Source organism: Lithobates pipiens, unplaced genomic scaffold (assembly GCF_037356315.1).
Source record: "Lithobates pipiens isolate NorthernLeopardFrog02 unplaced genomic scaffold, aLitPip1_a1.2 Scaffold_10, whole genome shotgun sequence".
NCBI lineage: Eukaryota > Metazoa > Chordata > Amphibia > Anura > Ranidae > Lithobates > Lithobates pipiens.
The window spans coordinates 219,337,382-219,359,119 of record NW_027507686.1 but is presented as its reverse complement, the minus strand read 5'-3'; the positions used below and the strand labels follow the sequence as shown (position 1 = coordinate 219,359,119).

Here is a 21,738-nt window from a genome sequence, read left to right as displayed (position 1 = left end):
AGAATGTGATTTACAGAATGGAGATATGTGCTATTTACAGGTTGTAGATATATGCGATTTGCATGTTGTAGCTATGTGTGATTTACATTTTGTAGATATGTGCGATTTGCAGAATGCAGATATGTGCTATTTACAGGTTGTAAATATGTGCAATTTACAGGTTGTAGATACGTGCAATTTACAGAATGCAGATGTGTGATTTACAGAATGCAGATATGTGCGATTTACAGAATGCGATTTACAGAATGCAGATATGTGCAATTTACATGTTTCAGAATGCAGATATGGGCAATTTACAGGTTGCAGAATGCAGATATGTGCGATTTAGAGGTTGCAGATATGTGCAATTTACAATATGCAGATGTGTGATTTACTGAATGCAGGTATGTGCGATTTACAGAATGCGATTTGCAGAATGCAGATATGTGTGATTTAAATGTTACATGTTGCAGAATGCAGATGTGCGATTTACATGTTGCAGAATGCAGATAACTGCATTCTGCAACCTGTAAAATGCACATACAGTGGTGTGAAAAAGTGTTTGCCCCCTTCCTCATTTCCTGTTCCTTTGCATGTTTGTCACACTTAAGTGTTTCGGAACATCAAACCAATTTAAACAATAGTCAAGGACAACACAAGTAAACACAAAATGCAATTTGTAAATGAAGGTGTTTATTATTAAAGGTGAAAAAAAATCCAAACCATCATGGCCCTGTGTGAAAAAGTGATTGCCCCCCTTGTTAAAACATACTATAACTGTGGTTGTCCACACCTGAGTTCAATTTCTATAGCCACACCCAGGCCTGATTATTGCCACACCTGTTCACAATCAAGGCATCACTTAAATAGGAGCTGCTTGACACAGTAAGGTCCACCAGAAGATCCTTAAAAGCTACACATCATGCCGAGACCCAAAGAAATTCAGGAACAATTGAGAAAGAAAGTAATTGAGATCTATCAGTCTGGAAAGGGTTATAAAGCCATTTCCAAAGCTTTGGGAATCCAGCGAACCACAGTGAGAGCCATTATCCACAAATGGCGAAGACATGGAACAGTGGTGAACCTTCCCAGGAGTGGCCGGCCACCCAAAATTACCCCAAGAGCGCAGCGACGACTCATCCAAGAGGTCACAAAAGACCCCACAACAACATCCAAGGAACTGCAGGCCTCACTTGCCTCAGTTAAGGTCAGTGTTCATGCCTCCACCATCAGGAAAAGACTGGGCAAAAATGGCCTGCATGGCAGAGTTCCAAGGAGAAAACCACTGCTGAGCAAAAAGAACATCAAAGCTCGTCTCAATTTCTCCACAACACATCTTGATGATCCCCAAGACTTTTGGGACAACATTCTGTGGACCGATGAGACAAAAGTGGAACTCTTTGGAAGGTGTGTGTCCAAGTATATCTGGCGTAGAAGGAACACTGCATTTCATAAAAAGAACATTATACCAACAGTAAAATATGGTGGTGGTAGTGTGATGGTCTGGGGCTGTTTTGCTGCTTCAGGACCTGGAAGACTTGCCGTAATAAAAGGAACTATGAATTCTGCTGTCTACCAAGAGATCCTGAAGGAGAATGTCCGACCATCTGTTCGTGTACTCAAGCTGAAACGAACTTGGGTTCTGCAGCAGGACAATGATCCTAAACACACCAGCAAGTCCACCACCGAATGGCTGAAGAAAAACAAGATGAAGACTTTGGAGTGGCCTAGCCAAAGTCCTGACCTGAATCCTATTGAGATGTTGTGGTATGACCTTAAAAAGGCCGTTCATGCTCGAAAACCCTCTAATGTAACTGAATTAGGACAATTCTGCAAAGATGAGTGGGCCAAAATTCCTCCAGGACGCTGTAAAAGCCTCATTGCACGTTATCGCAAACGCTTGGTTGCAGTTGTTGCTGCTAAGGGTGGCCCAACCAGTTATTAGGTTTAGGGGGCAATCACTTTTTCACACAGGGCCATGATGGTTTGGATTTTTTTTCACCTTCAATAATAAACACCTTCATTTACAAATTGCATTTTGTGTTTACTTGTGTTGTCCTTGGCTATTGTTTAAATTGGTTTGATGTTCCGAAACACTTAAGTGTGACAAACATGCAAAGGAACAGGAAATGAGGAAGGGGGCAAACACTTTTTCACACCACTGTATGTGCGATTTACAGAATGCAGATATGTGTGATTTACAGGTTGCAGAATGCAGATATGTGTGATTTACAGCTTGCAGAAGGCAAATATGTGCGATTTACAGGTTGCAGAAAAGGTGTCTGATGTGGTTATACACAAGATAGGCACGATTCATCTGCTTTAGTAGAGCCCTGTGTATAATGTGCAGCCTGGTATATGTTGATTTGATTTTGATATGGGGTGTGGCTTGTGAGAAGTGGGAGGGGCCAGATCTGAAGGGGTGGGGTGCCCCCTCATCCTAAAACTTCACCAGCCGCCACTGCCAAAGCCCACAGCCCAAAACCCATTTCAGGAAGTTAGGAAGGTTCAAGAAGGTGTTTTATTGTTATTATATTTCATCCTGTTTGCTTTTCAGGTATGCAATTTTTTTTATACTTTACTGTTTTATGGTTAACCATTTTTTTGTTTTCAGGTGCTCCATTCAGTTGCAGCGCGGATTTATTTATCTTGACAGCAACAGCGTTTGCTCCCACGATACATAAAGCCGTGACTCCAGCGCTGTAGGAGGTGATTTCACCACCACAGTTAAAAAAAAAAAAAGTATATATGCCGAAGCATGGGGGCAGCAGAGGTGGAGGAGCGATTTGCTCCTACTTTTTGGGGCGGATGCCAAATTGCTTCGGCATATATATATTTAAGGCACAGATTGCGTTAAAAATGTTTTTTTTTTTTTTTTGTATTTGCTTTGCAGGTATGATATGTCTTACTGTTATACTGTAATGTTACTTTGTTTTATTGTTAACCATCATTTGCTTAGCAGGTACGCTATTCAGTTGCAGCGCGGATTTATTTATCTTGACAGCAACAGCGTTTGCTCCCAAGATACATAAAGCCGTGACTCCAACGCTGTAGGAGGTGATTTCACCACCACAGTTAAACAACAAAAAAAAGAGCATATATGCCGAAGCATGGGGGCAGCAGGGGCGGAGGAGCGATTTGCTCCTAACTTTTGGGGCGGATGCCCCCATGCTTCGGCATATATAAATGGTGCATGTATGCCCATCATTAGAAGTGGGTGGATGAAGGGAGGTATTCTAATGGTGGGCATACCCACCGATCAATCTCTTTTTTTTTGTTCAGCCAACAGGCTGCATGAAAAAAAAAAAAAAAAAAAAAAAAGATTACAATATATGTCCAACAAGGACCAGCAACGTACTGGTATGTTGCTGGACTTTGGTTATACCAGAACGATGCCTGCAGGTTTAGGTATCATCTTGGTATCATTCTTTTCAGCCAGTGAATGGCTTTCATGTAAAAGCAATCCTAGCGGCTAATTAGCCTCTAGACTGCTTTTACAAGCAGTGGGAGGGAATGTCTCCCCTCCCGGATATAAACATTGCCATTGGGAAAGCATTTTCACACTGAACTTGGTGTGGTCAGATGCTTTGAGGGCATTTTTTAAAAAAAAAAAGAGTACCTGTCACTACCTATTGCTATCATATGGGATATTTACATTCCCTAAGATAACAATAAAAATGATTAAAAAAAACAAAACTGGAAGGAACAGTTGAAAAATAAATTAAAAAAGCAAAATAAAAGCACCCCTGCCCCCCCCTGCTCTTGCGCAAAGGTGAACGCAAGCATCGGTCTGGCGTCATATGTAAACAGCAATTGCACCATGCATGTGAGGTATCACCACAAAGGTCAGATCGAGGGCAGTAATTTTAGCAGTAGACCTCCTCTGTAAAGGCTTTTAAAAATGTATGTAGTTTGTCGCCACTACGCTACCGCCGCCATTCTCGGTCAGGGAATCAGAAAGTGAAGCGTTGCGGCTTCACTTCCTAGTTCCCTACTGCACATGCACAATTCACGCAGCGTAATAGGAATGGTCTGCGCTGTCTCTGGGACCCGTGTGTGTCCCAGCAGACAGCAGCCGGGACAGGAAGAAGCATAAACTCCTGTGGGAGTCTATGCCCAGAAGTGGGTGCAAATACCTGTCTTAGACAGGTATCTGTACCCCCCCCCCCCCCGAAAGGTGCCAAATGTGACACTGGAGGGGGGAGGGTTCCGATGAGCGGAAGTTCCACTTTAGGGTGGAACCCCGCTTTAAGGACCAGGCCTCTTTTTCATACTTGGTGTTTACACGTTTAAAACGTTTTTTTTTTCTAGAAAATTACTTAGAACCCCCAAACATTACTGTTTTTTTCTAACACCCCAGAGAATAAAATGGCGGTCATTGCAATACTTTTTATCACACCGTATTTGCGCAGCGGTCTTACAAGCGCAATTTAAAAAAAATCACTTTTTTGAATAAGAAAATAAGACAACAGTAAAATTAGCCCAATTTTTTTTTTATATTGTGAAAGATAATGTTATGCCGAGTAAATTGATACCCAACATGTCACGCTTCAAAATTGCGCCCGCTCGTGGAATGGCGTCAAACTTTTACCCTTAAAAATCTGCATAAGCGACATTTAAAAAATTCTACAGGTTGCATGTTTTGCGTTACAAAGAAGGTCTATGGCTAGAATTATTCTCCCTCTACCGATCGCGGCGATACCTCACATGTGTGGTTTGACTACTGTTTTCATATGCGGGCACTACTCACGTATGCATTCACTTCTGCGCGCGAGCTCGTCGGGACTGGGTGTTTTAAAAATTATTATTTTTTCTTATTTATTTTACTTGAGTTTTTTTATTTTTACAGTGGTTTAAAAAAAAAAAATAGATCACTTTTATTTCTATTACAAGGAATATAAACATCCCTTGTAATAGAAAAAAGAATGACAGGTGCTCTTAAATATGAGATCTGGGGTCAAAAAGTCCTCATAGCTCATATCTGGACTTAAAAAAAAAAAATGTCATTTGAAAAAATGATATTGAACAAAATGTACCTTTAAGAGGTATGGGCGGAAGTGACGTTTTGACGTCGCTTCCGCCCTCCTATGGTATAGAGACGAGAGGGGGCCATCTTAGCCTCACTCGTCTCCATACCCAGCAGCAAGAAGGATCCGATCGCCTCCGCCCCTACCGACGGCTCCAGTAAGCGACGGAGGGTGCGGGGGAGTGGGGGTGGCACCTCTCCCACCGCAGATAACAGTGATTTCTCGGTGAATCCGACGCAGAGACCACCACTATCGCACACAGGACCGCCTCCTGTAAAGAGGGATATCTCGGTTGTGGCAGCAGCTGCTGTCGTTACCGAGTTATCCCTCTTCAAAGTAACGACGTATATGTACATGAAGCGGTCCTTAAGCGGTTAAAAAAAAAAAAGATTTGGGGGGAATCTGAGAGCAGTGAATAAAGGTACTTTCTGGGGGTCAAGAATACATACAAGAATAGAAAGTTTTTTTAAACCAGAGTTTAGAATCACTTTAACATCTTGCAAAAAAGGAGCGGATTGGCTGGTTATAAGGGGAAAGAGGAGGCCGGATTTAAAGAAAATTTTTTTTTTTAAACAATATCCTTATTTTTAATAGTATTTAATTTGGTCATTCGGACTGCTCTATACACTTTCATCTCAGGAGTGAGAAGCCACGCTCTATGCTCTTGCTTACAGTGGGACATGGAGAACTAATGTAGCTACCCTGCAACAACAAATCAGATAATCATTTTTTTTTTTTAAATGTAGATTTGGAGTCGGAGCAGTAAAAGGTACTTTTTGGGTTAAGAATACATATTTGAATACATATATTTTTTTCAAACAAGAATTTAGTGGCATTTTAGGCTGGGTTCACACTGCCGCATGGAGCGGGTCACAGCAGGGTCTGGTGGGTTCCTGTTCCCTATTTCAAGTCCGATTTCAGTCTGAATTTTTGGCTAAATTCAGACCTGAAACAGACCAGAAGACACACAGGACTAGTGATGGCCGAACGGTTCGCCCGGCGGTCGTTTCACAGCGAATTTCGGACGTTCGCGGTCCGCTCGTTCGGCGGACTATTGGCGTCGTTCGCCCGGCGGACTTTCGTGTTTAATGTGTAAAAGAACTTTGACCTATGATGACACATCCATCATGGGGTACAGGACAGCCAATTGAGACATTACAGCACATGGACACTTGGACATTCCCCCTAACCTATAAATACACCCAATCCAGTGGCCATTTTACATTCTTTCTTCTGTCACTATAGGGAAAGGTTGCTGTGTGGAGTAGGGACAGATAAAACGCTAGCTATTTGGTACACAAAAGTTCTTTTCAGGACTGGTATAGGTGTTAGGTGTATATAGGTTTGCTGTGCTACTGATTGTTGCAGCAGCCTGAGTGTCTTTTGTCAGTTTAGATAAAGGGACAGAGCGCTGTGTGATGCTATTTTAGGGACAGCCAGATTAGTCATCATCATCATCATCATTAGCTGTTACTATCAGGTCCACAAAAGTGCTATTCGAGTAACCAGTTATCGTTCCAGTCTCCTCTGTTTTGCCAGTTTGTATAGGGACAGAAAGGAAGCAGTGCATCAGGCAGTGAGGGTCAGTTTAAACAGTAGCTGTTACTATTAGTTCCACAAAGGTTCTTTTCAGGACTGGTATCAGTGGTATGGTAATAGGCTTGTACACGTATAATATTCTTTCTTCCAAATATAGAAAGAATATTATACTTGACTGCTGCAGTCTGCTAATCATTCACAACTCACTTGTTCCACAAAGCTCTTTATCAGGACTGGTAACTTGGTCTGTGTAGGGTGCTACAGTACATAGGGTTGAGTGAGGTACAGTCTGCCGTTCTGTAAGGACTGGTATCGGTCCACAATAGATAGGGTTGAGGTGCACCACTGCTGACCGATGCCCTATACTGCAGCAGTCCTTCAGCAGTATAAGGACTGACGTACAGTCTGCTAATCAATCACACACAACCCACTTGGTCCACAAAGGTCCTTATAAGGACTGGTAACTTGGTGAAGGGTTCTACAGTACATAGGGTTGACTGAGGTACAGTCTGCTGTTCTGTAAGGACCGGTATTGGTCCACAATAGATAGGGTTGAGGTGCACCACTGCTGACCGCTGCCCTATACTGCAGCAGTCCTTCATCGGTATAGGGACTAAGAGTTTTGTCACAGGGTCATTTAAAAAATGACAGGCAGAGGAAGAGGCAGGCCCTTCCGCAGGGGTGGTAGGGGTAGGGCAGGAGCAACAGCCTTGAGCCAAAGTGGGAAGTTGCAGAAGGTGCGTTCAATTACTTTAAAGGACGCACCAGACTTGGTTGAGTGGCTCACTCAGCCTTACTCTTCTGCATCCTCCTCATCCTCTCGATCTGCACCCTCTTCTTCACTCTCTGCTATGTGCACCCCCAAAGACACTACCACCAACAACACCACCACCACATACCTTCCGCTTGAGTCACAGGAATTATTTTCCGATCCATATCAAGAGGACATTTCTGATGCGCAGCCACTCATGGTATTGGATCAGGAAGATGAGGTAGCAACAACCGCTACTCAGCAGTCTGACGACAGTACCCAGATCAGCCCAAGGAGGAGGTTGGTCCCCGGTGTTGCTGCCTACTCCGAGATCTCTACTTATAGCGGTGGGGAAGGTGACGTTGATGATGACGTGTCTAGTGATGTCACGTGGGTGCCCACAAGAGAGGAAGAGGAGGGGAGTTCAGAGGGAGATATGGACCAGCAGATAGGGAGGAGAAGCAGGAATAACTTACATTGCACAGGAGGGACAAAGCAGACTGCAAATGTATCAGGAGCGAGTCATCGACCATGTAAGGTCACATCTGGCGCTCCCAGGACACCGGCACATGGCTCCGCAGTGTGGGCTTTTTTTAACGTGTCCGCTGCTGACAATAGCGTTGCCATCTGCAATCTTTGCAGTCAACGCATTAGTCGCGGTAAGCCCAACACTCACCTAGGGACGACCGCCTTAAGAAGGCACATGGGCAGCCATCACCGAGCCGAGTGGGAGCAACGGAACACACAAAGCCACACTGCAGGCTCTCACCGTCCAGCCTCATCTTCTACTTCTCCTTCTCCTCTCTCCTCACAATTGTCCTCCACCTTCCATCACGCCAAGCTCACATTTTTCTGCAAAAAGGCAGGCTTCCGTGGGCCTAATGTTCGAGCGTAAAAAATGATGACGCCGGATAACCCTCTTGCCCAACGATTGACGGCTGGCTTGTCAGAACTCATAGCCCGCCAACTACTGCCATATAAACTGGTGGACTCGGAGGCCTTTCGCAAATTTGTGGCCATTGGAACACCACAATGGAAGGTCCCAGGAAGGAAGTATATTTCTCAGAGAAGGGCATCCCAGAGCTATATGGCCATGTTCAGCGGCAAGTTAATGTATCTCTGGCACATAGTGTCAGTGCCAAGATACATCTGACCACAGACACGTGGTCTAGCAAACACGGGCAGGGGAGGTATATCACTTTTACTGCCCACTGGGTGAACCTTCTGACGGCCGCCAAGCACCCGTGGCACCCGTGTAGATTTGGTTTTACCTCCACGGATTGCATGCAGGCCTGACTCTTCTTCTCCTCCTCCTCCTACTCCATCCTCCTCCCTCTCCTCCTCAGCTGCCTCCTCCTTTTCTGCTGCTAGCGTCTCTTCCGCTGCACCGCCCAAGCTCCCCTGAACCTATTCCACATGCCAGGTGAGACGTTGCCATGCCGTGCTGTGTCTGTTGTGCCTGGAAGCCAAGAGCCACACTGGCCCGGCACTCCTTTCAGCTTTGCGTTCACAGGCAGATCAGTGGCTAACACTGCTCAATTTGACAGTTGGTAAAGTGGTGTGTGACAACGGTGCCAATCTGCTTAGCGCATTGAAACAGGGCAAAATCACGCACGTGCCATGCATGGCACACGTCTTAAACTTGGTCGTGCAGCGATTCGTTGTCAAATACCCTGGGGTCCAGGACATCTTGCGGCAGGCAAGGAAAATCTCGGCCCATTTCAGAAGATCTTACACGGCCATGGCTCGCCTTGCTGACATTCAGCGGCGACACAATCTGCCGGTCAGACGTCTTATTTGCGATTGCCCGACGCGATGGAACGCAACCTTCTATATGCTTGATAGGCTGCTCCAGCAGAAACGTGCAGTTAACGTCTACCTGTATGAACTCTGCGGAAGAACCGGTTCTGGGGAGCTGGTTTTTTTTTCACCGCGCCAGTGGCTGCTCATGCGCGACGCATGCAGACTTCTGTGCCCATTTGAGATCACCAAACTGGTCAGTCGCAGCCATGGCACCATCAGTGACATGGTACCTTATGCCTTCTTTATGGAGCGTGCATTGCGTCGTGTCATTGATCAAGCTGTGGAGGAGCAGGAGCGGGAAGATGAGGAAGTCGCAATGCTGGATGAATTCCCAGGGGGGGCTACTCTATCTGAGACAAGTCAACAACAGGAGTCTGAAGAGGAGTCAGAGGAGGATGGTGCCGGGGCGGATGAGGTGGAGCAAGAAGAGCATGCTTTAAACCTTTCTGGGATCCCTGTTGTGCGTGGATGGGGAGAGGAGAATGAAGAGGACGACATTATCCTGGATGATGAGCAGGAGCCAGGCCACCACACCGCTCCCACTTTAGTGCAAATGGGGGCCTTCATGCTCCAGTGTTTTAATAGGTGGCAACGTACTTAGACCCCCGGTACAAACACAAAATGGCAGAAATGTTACCGCCGTCACAGAGGGCTGTCAGAATGCAGCACTTCCAGGCCTTGCTTCGAGAAATGCTGCATTCTGCTTTTGCGTGCGCTGGCAGGGGAGCAATTCCCACTCCCAGAAAAGGAGTTGCGGGTACCAATCCAACAGCGCCTGCAAGAAGAGGCCGGTTTGAAGATGTGCTGGTGACTTCGGATATGAGGTCATTCTTTCAGCCGGCCCATCGACAGGTGTCATCCAGATCCAGCATCAGGGAACGCCTAGACCGTCAGGTGTCCGACTACATCGGGTTAACGGCCGATGTGGACGCTCTGAGTGATGAACCCCTGGACTACTGGGTGGGCAGGCTTGACCTTTGGCCAGAGCTTGCCCGATTTGCAATGGAACTGTTGGCTTGCCCCTCATCCAGTGTCCTGTCCGAAAGGACGTTCAGCGCAGCAGGGGGGATTGTGACCGATAAGCGTACTCGCCTAGCTCACGACAGTGTTAACTACCTCACATTTCTAAAAATGAATGAGGCATGGATCTCGGAGGAATTCAACACATGTGACCAGTAGACCATGTATATGTCTATAAACTATTTTTTTAATCGAGCACAGAGACCTTCTTTCTTTATTTGGCTCACTTCCTTGTCCAAAAAAAGCACACCGTACTATATGCCCGCACCCTCCTCTTTGAAGAGGTTGAGCGGTGTCATATTTCTACTGGGGCTGCTTATTATGAGGGGCTCCCACCATCCCTGTGCTGTGCTGACATCCTCCTGGGGCTGTACCTCTGTTGTGCAAATTATGAGGGGCTCCCACCATCCCTGTGCTGTGCTGACTTCCTCCTGGGACTGTATCTCTGCTGTGCATATTTTGAGGTTCTCCCACCATCCCTGTGCTATGCTCATTATGAGGGGCTCCCACCATCCCTGTGCTATGCTGACTTCCTCCTGGGGCTGCTTAAGGTGCTGCTGTCAGTGCTGTATATCACGGTGCAGGTGTCATTGCTGTATGTCACGCTGCTGATGTCAGTGCTCTCTATCACGGTGCTGCTGTCAGATCACTATCACGGTGCAGATGTTATTGCTGTATGTCACGCTGCTAGTGATCATCTCCTGCACCCTCTTCTTTGCCTACCCTGCTCCCAGACCTTCCCTCTCCTCCATTGCCTTCATGCGCTCCACATTCCTGAATTGTCACAACATTTTCCCATATAAAAAAAGAATGCTTGTAGTTGTCGATCCCAGATTCACCTCATACATGTGTTATGTCATTAGCCATGTGGTGGGACTATGTTTGCACAGCTATTAATTCTTTTGTGGCTGCAAATTTGACCTGTAGGTTTGCGAAGTTCGCCTCCCATTGAAGTCAATGGGGCCCGCCGCGAACGATCGGCCGCGTTCGCGGTCCGCGTTCGCGAAACGTCCGGTCGGAAGTACATCCATCACTACACAGGACTTCTGTGCAATTCGCTCCGGAGATGTGTGAACCGGCTCCATAAAGAGTCGATCACAATCTTCTGACATGCAAATTGGATGTGGAGAAAACCCACATCCAATTTTCACTAGTGTGAACCCAGCCATAACATCTTACAAAAAAGGAGCGCAATTGGCCGGCTATAAGGGGGAGGAGGAGGCCAGATATAATTTTTTATTACACTAAACAAATTCCATGCATGCAGGCTCCCTCTGTTATTGCACCTGCATTTGCTCTGGGCCATCTGCAGGCGGCCTATAGAGGTGGATGAGGACACAGCATCTGCACGGACACCACCACATGTCAAAAATAACATGCAGGCAAGAGTGGGTGCACAGATCTGAACACACACTGAGGTTGATTTACTAAAACCAGAGAGTGCAAAATCTGGTGCAGCTGTGCATGGTAGCCAATCAGCTTGTTCAAACCAAGCTTTGACAAAAATTCATGGAAGCTGATTGGTTTCCATGCACAGCTGCACCAAAGTTTGCACCCTCCAGCTTTAGTAAATCAACCCCACTGTGTAAAGTTGAATTCCGGGTGCAAAGTAGGTCTATAGGTAGAAGGTTTTTTTATTTGAACGCATTATATGCATTAAGATAAAAAAAAACCTTCTGTGTGTGGCAGCCCGTCCCCAATACTTATCCAAGCCCTATCTCAATCCAGCGATGTTGCACAAGAGCCTTAGCTGTCCGAGACTCTCACTCCTTTATGGCTGAGATAGCAGCGGGTGCCATTGGCTCCTACTGCTGTCAAAGTCGGTGAGCCAATGAGGAGAGAGTGGGCGTGGTGTTCCGTGTCTGAATGGATGCACAGAGCAGCAGCTCGGCTGTCCCCATAGCAAGCTGCTTGCTGTGGGGGAACTTGGCAGGAGGGAGGAGTCAGAAGCCCTGGCAAGGGAACCCGAGAAGAGGAGGATCTGGGCTGCTCTGTATAAAACCACTGCACAGAGCAGGTGAGTATGACATGTTTGTTATTTTTAAATACTTTAACCACTTCCCACCCTGCCTATAGCAGAATGATGGCCGGGTGGTGGTTCCGTTATCCTGACTGTACATCATATGATGTCAGGCAGGATAAGCCACGGGGGCGCACTGTGCGGCGAATAGTGGTGTGGTGTGTCACTCCGACACAGTGCAACTCCAATCAGGGTGAAGAGCCTCTCACTTAGGCTCTTTACCACATGATCAGCTGTGACCAATCACAGCTGATCATAGCGTGTAACCAGGAAAGTACCTGTAAATGACTTTCCTCGGTCCACGCTGACAGGAGAGCCGATCAGCGGCTCTCCTGTTAGAGGGGGGGTCTGAGCTGATACTGCATTGATTATCAGCTCAGCCCCTATCAGAGCTGCCGCCACAGCTGCCAGTCAGTGCCCACCAAAGTGCCAGTCAGTGCCCATGTTAGATGCCAATCAGTGCCTCATCATCAGTGCCCCCTATCAATGCCAAAAAACAGTGCCCATCAGTGCCCTTCAATTATACATATTAGTGCCCTATCAGTGCGTGTCAGTGCAGCCTCATCAGTGTGTCAGTGAAGGAGAAAATAACATTTTATAACAAACAAGGAAAAACTTTTTTTCCCCAAAAATGTCAGTCTTTTTTAGTGTGTTTAGCAAAAAATAAAAAACCCAGACTTGATCAAATACCACCAAAATAAATCTCTATTTGTGGGAAGAAAATTAAATTATACAAATTTAGTTTGGGTACAGTGTTGCATGACCGCACAATTGTCATTCAAATTGTGACAGCACTGACAGCTGAAAATTGGTCTGGGCAGGAAGGGGGGGGGCGGTATTGAATTGGTTAAGGAACCCTTAATATTGGCGCAAGTTCTGAACCTGCTGAGAAAGAGAAAAAAAAAAAAAGAAGTACAGCTCTCACCTAATTGACAATGGAGACCAAACGGGAGAGATTTGTTCACTTTGGTTTTCTCACAGTTTTCATTTAATTTTATCTTTTATTGCTTGCGAATTGTGTGCCACTCGCGAATCCCTCGCTCTTCATGATCTGAAATGCAGTAAAATCATTCATTACTTGGATCGTGCAAAATAATTCATCTGTAGAAGAGCTCCAATTTCTATGTGGAGGAGGGATAAAAACTAAGTAAACTCAATTAAAACCTGGTTTTTCTTTTTATTTATTTATGATTGCATTCATAAAAAAAGTCATTGCCCAGCTCTCTGGAGCCCAGTCTGCAGCCCACTGGCACTGGTTTGCACCCCCTAGGACCCCAGCAGTATTAGGGTCCAGTCTCTGACCATCTCCTGTAGAATGCCCCCAGTCTATGACCATATCCCGTAGCATGCCCCCAGTCTCTGACCATCTCCCGTAAGCATGCCCCCAGTCTCTGACCATCTCCCGTAAGCATGCCCCCAGTCTCTGACCATCTCCCGTAAGCATGCCCCCAGTCTCTGACCATCTCCCGTAAGCATGCCCCCAGTCTCTGACCATCTCCCGTAAGCATGCCCCCAGTCTCTGACCATCTCCCGTAAGCATGCCCCCAGTCTCTGACCATCTCCCGTAAGCATGCCCCCAGTCTCTGACCATCTCCCGTAAGCATACCCCCAGTCTCTGACCATCTCCCGTAAGCATGCCCCCAGTCTCTGACCATCTCCCGTAAGCATGCCCCCAGTCTCTGACCATCTCCCGTAAGCATGCCCCCAGTCTCTGACCATCTCCCGTAAGCATGCCCCCAGTCTCTGACCATCTCCCGTAAGCATGCTCCCAGTCTCTGACCATCTCCCGTAAGCATGCCCCCAGTCTCTGACCATCTCCCGTAAGCATGCCCCCAGTCTCTGACCATCTCCCGTAAGCATGCCCCCAGTCTCTGACCATCTCCCGTAAGCATGCCCCCAGTCTCTGACCATCTCCCGTAAGCATGCCCCCAGTCTCTGACCATCTCCCGTAAGCATGCCCCCAGTCTCTGACCATCTCCCGTAAGCATGCCCCCAGTCCCTGACCATCTCCCGTAAGCATGCCCCCAGTCTCTGACCATCTCCCGTAAGCATGCCCCCAGTCTCTGACCATCTCCCGTAAGCATGCCCCCAGTCTCTGACCATCTCCCGTAAGCATGCCCCCAGTCTCTGACCATCTCCCGTAAGCATGCCCCCAGTCTCTGACCATATCCCATAAGCATGCCCCCAGTCTCTGACCATCTCCCGTAAGCATGCCCCCAGTCTCTGACCATCTCCCGTAAGCATGCCCCCAGTCTCTGTCCATATCCCGTAGCATGCCCCCAGTCTCTGGCCATATCCCGTAGCATGCCCCCAGTCTCTGACCATCTCCCGTAGCATGCCCCCAGTCTCTGACCATCTCCCGTAGCATGCCCCCAGTCTCTGACCATCTCCCGTAGCATGCCCCCAGTCTCTGACCATCTCCCGTAGCATGCCCCCAGTCTCTGACCATCAAATGCTCCATGGTAAGTGAACATATTCTGCCAGTTGCAGACAATTCGATCCCCTCAGCTTGATGTGATATCAATCTGACCATCTGCCTATATAAAAACTTGATCTATTTTTAGGTAGGCCACAACACTAAGTAAAGGTTGGCATGAGGCTCACGCAAAGCATTTGTTACCCAAACACTTCATATTCCTGATATGTGCCTGCTGTACGATATACTTGTATGAGAAAGGATCCTGTTCTCTCTGTGTTGCTTCCTTTGTGTGAAATCCCTGGTGTTCCTGCCGTCCCTCTGCTTTCCATTAAAAACTGACCACAGGTAGGTAGGCCACAACACTTTTATTCCTATTACAAGGAATGTAAACATCCCTTGTAATAGAAAAAAGAATGGCAGATTCGCTTTAAGGAGAGATCTGGGGTCAAAAAGATGCCAAATCTCTCCTTTACCTTTAAAAGATCAAAAGAATTCTGACCATTTGCTTTATATAATAAAAAAAAACCCTGGACTAGAAGTGACTTCATTGTGTTGCTCTGGTCCTCCAGGGCCATAGAGGCAGAGGACAGGGTGCCACTGCCTGGAGGGAGATCAGGACCTGGTGGCTGAGTACCATTGGCAATGCTCTGTAGTGTTCCCCTTTACCCCCAATATATAAAAGGTTATCAGGAGCCTAAAGTAGGGGTTAAAGAGCTGTGCTACCACAGAGAATAACATTAGACCCCAGGAGAGGCAAGGGATATGGCGTGTAAGGGGGCCGTGTTAGGGAATTGATTCTTCCTGGAGTAGTATGTGCAGCATAGCGGCTCAGTGGTTAGCACATATGCCTTGCAGCACTGGGGTCCGTAGTTCACAACCCGGTCCCCCCCACACTCTACAGACAGGCTTGTTGGTTAATTGTCCATGTTTTGAGATTTTACAGAGAGTGTACAAGATGGCGGCCTCCCCTCCAACCTGACGATCGCTCTGAGCCGCAAGCAGAGAAGATCTGTAGAGAGATCCATTCACAAAAAGAAGAGTCACATCTCCCAGCAAGTTCAACATCACATCACAAGAGAAGAGAAATGGATTTATGGAAAGAAATTTTTTTGTAATAAAACCTGTTATATCCTGGAAGTGTCTGAGCTTTTCTCTGCCATGTGATCAGGTGGATCTCTTTGTGTTCTGTATACAGTGGGGGGAAGGGTTAGAAGGGGTATGGGGGAGGTAATGCTGTGTGGGGCCCCATTGAGATTTCCCCTCACTTCTGTCCTTGGAGTTTTCCCTAATGTCAGAACATGAGCGGGGGTCACTAGCACAGGAAGCGAGTGCAAACCTCCCCAATGGGGACAGGATTACCTGTTTTCATCATATATGCTCCCCTATATCCAGCTCCTATACTGACAACATCTCCAGTGTCTATCCATCTGCATATGTGAATGTCTTTGGACAACACACTGCTGCTCTCTCCACATTGCTGACTCAATTAGTGGCTATTTCTTCAGACTGGTATCTCCGGCTCTAAATCGGGGACACCATCCTTGCATTACTGGATTCAAGGGTTTCTTGAACTTTATGCCACTCTGTATTTGCTGTCACTGGATGACCCCTTTTAGGTTTTGACCATCTAGCAACCCCTGTGTGTGTGAGGAATTAATTGTGTGTGTGTAAGTGAGCCCGGGCTGTTTTATCTCATTGCGACAACATTGCCATAACAGGGTTGATTTACTAAAGGCAAATCCACCCTGCACTACAAGTGCATTGCAAGTTCACTTGGAAGTTCACTTGGAAGTGCAGTTGGAAGTGCAGTTGCTGTAGATCTGAGGGGAAGCTCTGAAAGGAGTGGAAGCTCTGCTGATTTTATCATCCAATCATGTGCAAACTAAAATGCTCCCCCTCGGATCTACAGCAACTGCACTTTCAAGTGCACTTTCAGTGCCTTTAGTAAATAACCCCCAGTGTTTTAGTATGTTTGGTGAAGGTTTTGATTATTTCCTGGCTAATTAGCCATGCTGTTATTTTTTCATGCAGCTTTTTCATATGATAAACTTTTGTTCTTTATTCCGCCGAGTGTGTTTTCCCATTGAAGCCCTGTCTTTTTTCTTCCCGTTTTAATCCATGCTCTTCCCGCCTGCAGAATACAATAGCGCTGCTGGAAGGTTTCTCCCATCAACACTGACTGTGTTGATCGGGGGAATTGAGCAATTTTCATTCCTTACACTTCTGGTAGAAGGAAAGAAAATTGCATAATGTATGGCCTGCTTTAGAATTTGAGCTCCCTAGTCGCAGCATATTGCCGCGTACACACGGCCGGAATTTCCAAAGGAAACAGTCCGATGGGAGCTTTTCATCAGATTTTCTGACCGCGTGTATGCCCATCGGTCTTTTTCTGTCGGCATCTCCAACGAACTTTAGATTGAAAGCCTGTTCGGAAAACCTTTCTATCAGATGTATGCAATTCTGACACGCAAAATTTCCGACGCATGCTCGGAAACAATTCGATGCATGCTCGGAAGCATTAAACTTCCCTTTTATAGTGCCGTTGAACGTGTTGTATGTCGCGGTGTTATTGACCGTCGGAATTTGGTGTGACCGTGTGTAGGCGAAACAGTTTGAGCGAAATTCCGTTGGAATTCCAATGGGAAAACCATCAGAACTTTTTCCGATGAGAATTCTGATCGTGTGTACGCGGCATATCTCTAAACTAAGGGTGCAGACTGGTAGCTACAGATATCAGTAAAGAAGCCCATCAGTTACCTCTTCACCTGCACTGTTATTACTCAGTTGCCATCTGATGTTTAGCAGAGTTGCTGAATTTGTCACGATCTACTTTATCATGAAACAATTTTTATATGTGATCCCCATGTAGACCTAACACAGTGGGGTTGATCTACTAAAGGGAAAAAGACTGTGCACTTTGTAAAGTGCAGTTGCCCTCTGCAAAAGCAGTTGCTTCAGAGCTTAGTAAATAAGCAGAAGCTCTGCTGACTTCCATCATCCAATCATGTGCAAGCAATAATGTTTTTTTTTTTTTTTTTTCCTTGCACAGGATTTGGGTACTCATTGCAAAGTCAAGCCTTACCTCATTTACTGAGCTCTGGAGCAATTGCACCTGCAAACTGCACAGTCTATTTGCCTTTAGTAAATCAACCCCATTGTCTCTGCTAGATAATTTTCCAAGCAATCAGATAAAAATGCAGTTTAACCACTTCAGCCCCGGACCAATTTTCAGCCAGAGGTCTTTTTACAATTTCGCACTGCACTGCTTTAACTGGTAATTACGCGGTCATGCAATGTTGTACCCAAACGAAATTTGTGTCCTTTTCTTCCCACAAATAGAGCTTTCTTTTGATGGTATTTGAATGCCTCTGCGATTTTTATTTTTTGCAATATAAATGGAAAAAGAATTTTGAGAGAAAAATATATTTTCTACTTTTTGTTATAAAAAAAATCAAATAAACTCAATTTTAGTCATACATTTAGGGCAAAATTTATTCAGCCACATGTCTTTAGTAAAAAAAATGTCAAGCGTATATTTATTGGTTTGCGCAAAAGTTATAGCATCTACAAACTAGAGTACATTTTCTGGAATTTACACAGCTTTTAATTTACGACTGCCTATCTCATTTCTTGAGGTGCTAAAATGGCAGGGCAGTACAAACCCCCCCAAATGACCCTATTTTGGAAAGTAGACACCAGGAAATTGCTGAGGGGCATGTTGAGCCCATTGAATATTTTTTTTTTTTGTCCCAAGTAATTGAATAATGACACAAAAAAAGAAGTTTACAAAAAGTTGTCACTAAATGATATATTGCTCACACATGCCATAGTTATATGTGGAATTGCACCCCAAAATATATTCTGCTGCTTCTCCTGAGTACGGGGATACCACATATGTGGGACTTTTTGGGAGCCTAGCCGCGTACGGCACCCCGAAAACCGATCACTGCCTTCAGGATTTCTAAGGGTGCTAATTTTTGTTTTCACTCCTCACAACCTATCACAGTTTTGAAGGCCATAAAATGCCAAAATAACACAATCCCCCCCCCCCCCCCAAATTACCCCATTTTGGAAATTAGACACCCCAAGCTATTTACTGAGAAGCATGTTGAGTCCATGAAATATTTTATATTTTGCCACAAGTTGCAGGAATATTACAATTTTTTTTTTTTTTTGCACAAAGTTGTCACTAAATGATATATTGCTCACACATGCTATGGGCATAAGTCAAATTACACTCCAAAATAAATTCTGCTGCTTCTCCCGAGTACGGGGATACCACATGTGGGGGACTTTTTGGGAGCCTAGCCATGTGCGGGACCCCGAAAACCAAGCACTGCCTTTCGGATTTAAATATAAAACGCTACCAAAAAAAACTGTTAGCGATCGCAGGGATCTGGCCTGACTCTGCGATCCCTGCAGTTATGTGTTTAGTGTTTTGTAAGTGACAGTGATCGATCGATACTGCACTTGGGTGGTCTGGGCGGAGGGGCAAAATGCAGGTGCTAGCAGGTATCTGGGCTGATCCCGCTAACAATGCGTTTTTTTGGAACCCTAAACTGCTGGGGACGCTAGTATAGATCTGATCAGATCAGATATTGATCTGTTCAGATTCTATACCACTACAGGAGGTGTATGCTTTGTGCGTGGGTGTTAGCGGTACTGGCACTAACCTAGCGCTGCCTCGCGCGACCCTGACCCTAAAACCTAATTGATATAACCCGCCGGGTGATCAGGGGGTTAAACCTTTATTGGGTAATAAATGGTGGGTGCCCTGACGCTATAAAAAGCAAACTAACCAGAGTCACCCGTAACACTAATACAGTGATCATTGGTGAAAGGGTTAACTAGGGGCAATCAGGGGGTTCAAATTTTTATTAGGTAGTATATGGGGATCCCTGGCACTATATAAAAACCTGATGGGGAACTTAAATAACTAACTGGCTAACCAGAGTCACCAGTGACACTTATACGGTGATCGCTGGTGAAAGGGTTAACTAGGGGCAATCAGGGGGTTAAACCATTATTGGGTAGTATATCGGGGTACCTAGCACTATAAAAACTTTGCGGTGAACCTAAAAAAATAACTAGCTACCTAGCGACACTAATGCAGCAATCAGAAAAACAATCGCTTAGTGACACTGGCAAAAGGGGTGAAAGGGTCAACTCTAGGGGCAATCAGGGGGTTAAACCTTTATTGGGGGCTACCCTGGACCTAACACTAACTGCCCTGACAGTTTTTACTGTCACAACTGACACTGAATGCAGTGATCAGTAAATAAATGATCACTGCAATCAGTGACACTGTGACTGGGGGGGGGGGGGGTTTGTGTGCCTGTGTGTGCCTACGTGTTAGTGTAGTGATGGTGCACACTTACTTTCACTTCTCCTCGTAGTCCAGTCAAAAAGACCACCCCGAGGAGAATGACATCACTTCCTCCCTGCCTGTGTTTACTATACACAGGCGGGGAAGCTTCTCATTCGCCAGGAGCGATCGAGAGGGGATGGCCAGAAAACAACGGCCATCCCCTCATCCCCAGCGAAATGGACCGCCGCATCCAGCAGGGGGGGGGTCCGATCAGACCCCCCACCCGCTGGAAGGCAATGGCATGTACGTGCTTGTGCCTGTACATGCCATTGTGATGACGTACATTGGCATGCGGCGGTCCTTAAGTGGTTAAATATGTATGTGGGAACTGTGTAAGCCACCAAAGTGCTTGTAAGTTTTTTTTAAGCCACTTCTGTGATCCAGGCACCCCTGCCAGATAAATGTAACTATGCCGAAGACCTCAATTTTCACAGTGCAGTTAAAGAGGAATTTCACTTGTTTTTACAAAAGTAGAAGATACTGTAGCTGCTGATTTCTAAGAAAGACGAATCTACCAGTCTGCAAGGTCCACCATTATCTTCCTAGTGTTACACGGCTCCTGAAGAGCACACACTATGTGTTTTTCAAACTTAAGGTCACACCTGAACTGCAGTTTGGTTTGGGTACAATTGTCTAAATTTAGACCTCCGCATAAGTCTGACTGGACTATGAGATATTCAGCCTGACCATAGGGGGCACTGTCTCTTCTGGAAGGCATGGAATTATGGTCTGGTTGGGTGCTTAAGTTACTCTTTCTTGGAACCCGCCCAGTGGGAGTGGCGCTCTTGCTGTGCTTTCTGGGAGAGGGTATTTAAAATGCGGATGTCATGTGGTTTGGGGTTACCGGTCCAGAAGGATGTACTGACTTCATGGTCCTGGTCTTCCTGACCAGCCCCCAGGAAGGCTATGTCCCTGGGGTGTGGATCCACCCGATCTTGTCTCGGGACTGGCTAGCCCGAGGCAAGGTAACTAAAGGAGGATTCTGAGGTGTTTGGGTGCCGTCTCTGGTTTGGGAGAGACCCAGTGACTTCACGCTATGCAGGGGAGGACTCTTCAGAAGAAGGCCACATACAGGTTGGTTTCTTAGCCAGAGCCTGGAGGAGCTGAAGTCCCCAAGAGAATCCGGTCTCATGGATATCGCCAAGCTGGCTGAAAGATCCAGGTATCACACGAGTGTTCTACAAGTTTAGTTTTCCTACGTGTTCTACAACAACGTCTGTGGCAGAGACTTGTTCCTGAGTAAGCACCTTGTTGGCTGCTAAGCCTTGTGAGAGAGGGACTGTCCAACTTGAGTGAACATCCAGTTGTGAATGGCTATTCTTTGGATGCAGTCAAAGTAAGCAAGTTCTTCAATATTGACTTTGACACTAAGAGTACCTGAACTTCCTTTCCCATTTTAAGAGACTGTTCATTGTCTACGTTTTTGCAAATAAAATCCATTTAAGTGGATCTGTCGTCAGTCTCTCAAGTTACTGGGTCATCTACCACGGGACATCTCTAGACGTGAAGTGAGGAAAAAGAAGGTAACGGTAAGCCCAATCTAGCCAGCAGCTCCTTCGGGGGTTAGTGCTACACTAGCACCCTAAAGCCCTATACACACTTGCAGATTTTCTGCTGAATTTTATCTTCAGATTTACCAAAACCATGTAGTAGACATGTGCGAATCGCAAATTCGTACGAATTTCCCAAAATTCGTACGTTCGGGAGGATCCGAACTATGAATTGCCGTGCGTCCGAATTCTGTACGGAATACGAACTTTTGTTTACGAATTTCGAATTTATTATGACTTGCAAAAGACTTCTATAATAGAA

At 46.0% G+C, this 21,738-nt stretch overlaps 1 protein-coding gene across 1 annotated transcript in view; it reads right to left on the bottom strand.

Moving 5' to 3' along the window:
* LOC143926319 (cryptochrome-2-like) overlaps positions 1–21,738 on the bottom strand; it is a 103,724-nt gene that overhangs the window by 24,499 nt on the left and 57,487 nt on the right. Inside the window, 1 exon segment of the mRNA XM_077450235.1 lies at positions 13,065–13,190. Coding sequence (XP_077306361.1) covers positions 13,141–13,190 — 50 coding nt within the window. The 3' untranslated portion in view covers positions 13,065–13,140.